The sequence below is a fragment of the Octopus bimaculoides genome, chromosome 2 (genome assembly GCF_001194135.2).
Source record: "Octopus bimaculoides isolate UCB-OBI-ISO-001 chromosome 2, ASM119413v2, whole genome shotgun sequence".
Taxonomy (NCBI): Eukaryota; Metazoa; Mollusca; class Cephalopoda; order Octopoda; family Octopodidae; genus Octopus; species Octopus bimaculoides.
In genome coordinates, this window is record NC_068982.1 from 137,728,627 (window position 1) to 137,733,495 (window position 4,869).

Here is a 4,869-nt window from a genome sequence, read left to right on the forward strand (position 1 = left end):
ATATCTATATATATATATATATATATATATATCTTTATCATGCTCATAATATATACTTTTGCTTGCGTGTGATGGCAGGTTATGTATATGCTTGCATATACATGAATCAGTTTGTGTATGTGTGTGTGTGTGTGTGTGTGTGTGTGTGTGTGTGTGTGTGTAGACATATGCAGAGCATTAACATGCATGTGCTGTGATTTAGATCTTGATCATTAAGTGAGTAAAGCTGTTACCAAATGTTTGTCAGCCATCACTTTCACTCCTGATAGTGTATTTGGGGCTACATCTTTATACCTATTCTAAGACGGTGATGCGTTGTAAAAGATTTTCTTATACATTACATGAATGTTTTTTGTTTCAAACAGTTATCACGCACATACATATTGATATGTTATTATTATATTTCAATATTATGAATAGTTTTAAGATGGCGAGTTGGCAGCATTTTGTCTGTCTTTATGTTCTGAGATCAAATTCTGCAGGGGTCAACTTTGCCTTTCATCCTTTTGGGGTCGATAAAATAAGTAGCTATTGAACACTGGGGTCGATGAAATTAACTTGCCTCCTCTCCACAAATTGCATTTTCGATATTAGTGCTGATGCCACCATTTAGGATACTTGACTGGTCTGTAGAAGAAATCCACTCCAAACTCATTAAAACCTGCATGATCTTTATATCAACTGGAAACTTCCACAGAAACAGTGATATCGATAGTCTCTACTATAGAAGAGATGAAAGAGGTCAAAGCTTGACATTAGTGCAGTCAGCCTAGCTTATCCATTTCTCTGATATTCATTGTCTTTATAAAATAATGTTTTAATGAATCTAGCTTACAAAAAATGTGGCTAATATAAATATTCAATTTTATAATGAAAGATAAGTTTTCAAAACTATGGTACAATTTAGGTGCTCACTTGTGGCAGATACAATCGATGTTTTGCTGTGGAGACACAAGGATTCAACTATTAGTATACCTGATAATCTCCCCATATTTCCTTATTTCTGTTAAATTCCGATTTGTATTACACTTAATTGTTAAACCTTAATTTTTTGATTTTATTACAAATCAGCTAAATACAAATTCTTATGAAGCCTCCTTCATGTTGCAGATCTCTTCTTAAAAATGACATCAAAAGCATTGGAGAAAGAGACTTTCAAAACTTAACTAATTTAATGGTCTTGTAAGTTTAACTAAACTTTTTAACACTATTACATTAACCATACATTTCTAGATATTATTTCTTCTCAACCTCTCTCTCTCTCTCTCTCTCTCTCTCTCTCTCTCTCTCTCTCTCTCTCTCTCTCTCTCTCTCTCTCTCTCTCTCTCTCTCTCTCTCTCTCTCTCAAACACACACACACACACACACATATACATATGTGTTTGTATGTGTGTGTGATATATAATATTTGTATATGTATGCATGCATTGAGACATATTATTTTATCCTACTGATGCATTGCGCATACACATCGCTCCAGCTCATCGAGGGTTTGGTGCATAAAGGCAGCACACTCAGACTTCTTCTACCACCACTGAGGTTTCCACTAATTGCTCGGTATGAGATGAACGGCGAAATCAGAGCAACAGTTTGCATGCTGACTTGATTGGGTGGTGATACCAGGCTGCTGCTGTGCAAGAACAGAACCATAGCCAAGTTGTTTTCCAAAAGCATCTCAACCTCAAAGTGTATGCATTAACTCAGCAAGTGTTGTCTGCCTGTTGTTTCTGTGAGGAGAGCAACAGTGTTGTCAGTGGGTTTGCCACTCTAGAACATTACTTCAGGGCTGCGCCACCCTAATTGTTTCAAGTGATCAAGATGAAAAGGATCACTTGCATATGACTCGAATTGACGTTCAAAGGGATGTGCTTAGTAGAGCAACTACCATATTGCGATCTATTGTGTTTCTTCTCACTGGCAGCATGACTAGTTTTATTATGTATGTGCATATCACAAATCTGCTCTGCAATTTTACTTATGAACTCACTTTCATGTTACAGATACCTGGAACATAACAAAATCAAGACGATTGAAAATGGTGCCTTCCAAAATCTTGTCAATTTAAGGAGATTGTAAGTTGGATCCGACACCGGACTAGACTTGTTTCATCTGTCAGTTGTAGACTCGTTACTCAGATGGTTTGGCTAAATTGATCTGTCAGTATACATATTTTCCATATAAATTTATGGCTGATTTAGTGAAATGCTAATGCGTATAGTAAAAATTAATATAATCGGCTAGGTGCAATATAAGATCATAATGGTAAAATTTGATCATCACTAACTGTGACTGAGAGTGCCAAATAGCACTTCTATTGCAAGAAATAAGAGTTAAAAGTCCTTACTACTGTATGAGGTACACAATATATATATACACTGACAGGGGAGATAACCGCCCCATGAGTGATGCTAGAAGCACTAGGCTTGTCTAAATTAAGATAAGCACCAGTACACAACTCTAATTTATTACTACTTCCTAAGTTTTGCCATTGCAGTTATATAGAATGCTGTATTTGATATTCCAAGAGTAGTTGGATTTTTAACCGCAATGGGATCATCAGGGGAACACTTTATTGCATCCTGTTACAGAGATCTGATAACTGAAGTCAGACACATTGTGAAGTAATTTATAAGTATTTAGAAACGAAAGTAGAAAGACGGCAAGTGGCGAAAAAAAAGAAAGAAAAGACTGAACAACATAGTAATAAAAAGGATAAAATGTAAGACTAAATAAATAAAGTACAAGTAATGGTTGTGGAAAAATTTCTGCTTTACTAGACCCAGTTTCTGGCCTCCTACCCCATCCCACCCCGATTGCATTTCTCTGTGTGGGCATGGTTGAGAAAGACACCAACTGTTGTGCCCGAAATATTCCTCCTAGTATCGATTTTAATCGCAATTTTTTTATTTTTTATAATTATGGTAATTTTATTTAATGCTAAACCTAACTTTCAATCCATAATATTTAATATTTTGTCTCAAACTTGCTCGGTAAATTTTTTATGGAAACCATTTTGTTTCAGACATCTGGATAATAATGAAATCACGATTATTAAAGAAGGAACCTTCCAAAATCTTCTCAGTTTAGAAACCTTGTAAGTTGAATTTCATTAAAGCAGAAAATGCTGCATGATAATGAATGTAATTATGTAACTCCTGATCTTTTATCATTCATTCTTAATCTTATGATAATTTTGCTTGTTATTGCGTTACTTAGCCCGTCGGTAACACTTTCACGTGATTAGAGAAAAAGGAGAGAGCAAAAGAAGGAAAGAGAAAAGGAGGTAGGGAGGAAAAGAGGGAGAGAAAAAGCATCCATAATGTGAGGTAGAGAGATTGTAATTGTAAGGCCTTCGTGTGATTAGTTGAAGGGAAAGAAAGGAGAAAGAAGAAAGAGACAGAAAAGAGGATAAGGTGAAGAGTAAGACAAAAAAGGGAGAAAGAAAGAGAGGGAGAGAGAAGCGTCCATAACATGAGGTAGGAGGTACGTAATATTTATTACTTGGTTAAAAAAGTTAGCTAAAGTTAGAGGAGAAAGTTAAAAATGCAATTTTAGCAGAAGGGAGATGTTCAGATGGTGAGGTTAAAGAAAAGCAGGAGAGAGAAAGAGAGAGAGAGAGGGAGGATAGGTAGAGATAGGGAGGAGGGAAAGAGAGGGAGGAAGGAGGGGAGGGGAAGGAGAGGGAGAGAGAGAAGGAGGGAGAGAGAGAAGGAAGGAGAGAGAAAAAGAGGGTGAGAGATTGAGAGAGAGAGAGAGAATGAGGGAGAGAGAGAATGAGGGAGAGAGAGAATGAGGGAGAGAGAGAAGGATGGGGATAGGAGGAGGGAGATAGAGGAGGAAGGAGAGAGAGAAGGAGAAAGAGAGGGAGGATGGGGAGAGAGAGGAGGAGGGAGAGAGAGGAAGAGGGAGAGAGATATTGAGAGAGAGAGAGAGAATTAGGGAGAGAGAGAAGGATGGAGAGAGGAGGAGGAAGATAGAGGAGGAGGGAGAGAGGGATGATGGGGAGAGAGGAGGAGGGAGAGAGGAAGAGGGAGAGAGAGGAGGAGGGAGAGAGAGCAGGAGGGGTGAGAGGGAGAGGAGAGTGGGAGAGGAGAGTGGGAGGATGGGGAGAGAGGGAGGAGAGCGGGAGGCGGGGGAAAAAGATGGTGGTGGTGGTGGTACTGCTGGTACTGGTGGTGAAATGGAGGTGGTGGATAGAGAAAAGTGTATTTTTTAATTGAACTAATTTTTTCACTAAAGGTTGTATCATATGTATGGGATATTCATTTTTGCTTATGGGAAAAATGGAAAAATAAGAGTGAATATTTATTTTATAAGTGCTGTGTATTAAGTCCATAAAACTGTGCATAAAGTATAAAGAGTGTATATATAAAGTACATTTAGCAATCATTGTATTCCAGTTTCTTTTCCTTTTCAGTGATAAACAGATGAGCGATTATCTTTTGATACAGACACAACACAGGCTACGCTTTCAGGTTTTTGGAATAAAGTTCTCAGAAATAACCCAATAAGTTTAACATTAATTCCGTGAAATATTCATGGGTTCTGCTAGTTAATATTATACTCTATACTGAATGCTGGTTTACTGTTACTGAGACCACCTTCGGTCATAAGTGACCATGGGATTGCGCCTAGAAAGTTACCTTCCCAGGCACAAGTCCAGGCAAGGTTGTTTATGGAAGACCAGCAGTCGCCCATGCATACCGGCTTCCCCTCTCCACGCCACCAGTGTTATCCAAGGGAAAGCAAAGGGGCCAATACATTTTGGAACCTGTGACGTCGCAACTCATTTCTACAGCTGAGTGAACTGGAGCAACGTGAAATAAAGTATCTTGCTCAAGAACACAACACACAGCCCGGCCCGGGATT

The 4,869-nt window shown here is 38.3% G+C and overlaps 1 protein-coding gene across 1 annotated transcript in view; it reads left to right on the top strand.

Moving 5' to 3' along the window:
• Positions 1–4,869, top strand: part of LOC106882527 (uncharacterized) — a 100,415-nt gene that overhangs the window by 27,824 nt on the left and 67,722 nt on the right. Inside the window, exons 10-12 of the mRNA XM_052965891.1 lie at positions 1,111–1,182; positions 2,001–2,072; positions 3,023–3,094. Coding sequence (XP_052821851.1) covers positions 1,111–1,182; positions 2,001–2,072; positions 3,023–3,094 — 216 coding nt within the window. The remainder of the gene's footprint in view (positions 1–1,110; positions 1,183–2,000; positions 2,073–3,022; positions 3,095–4,869) is intronic.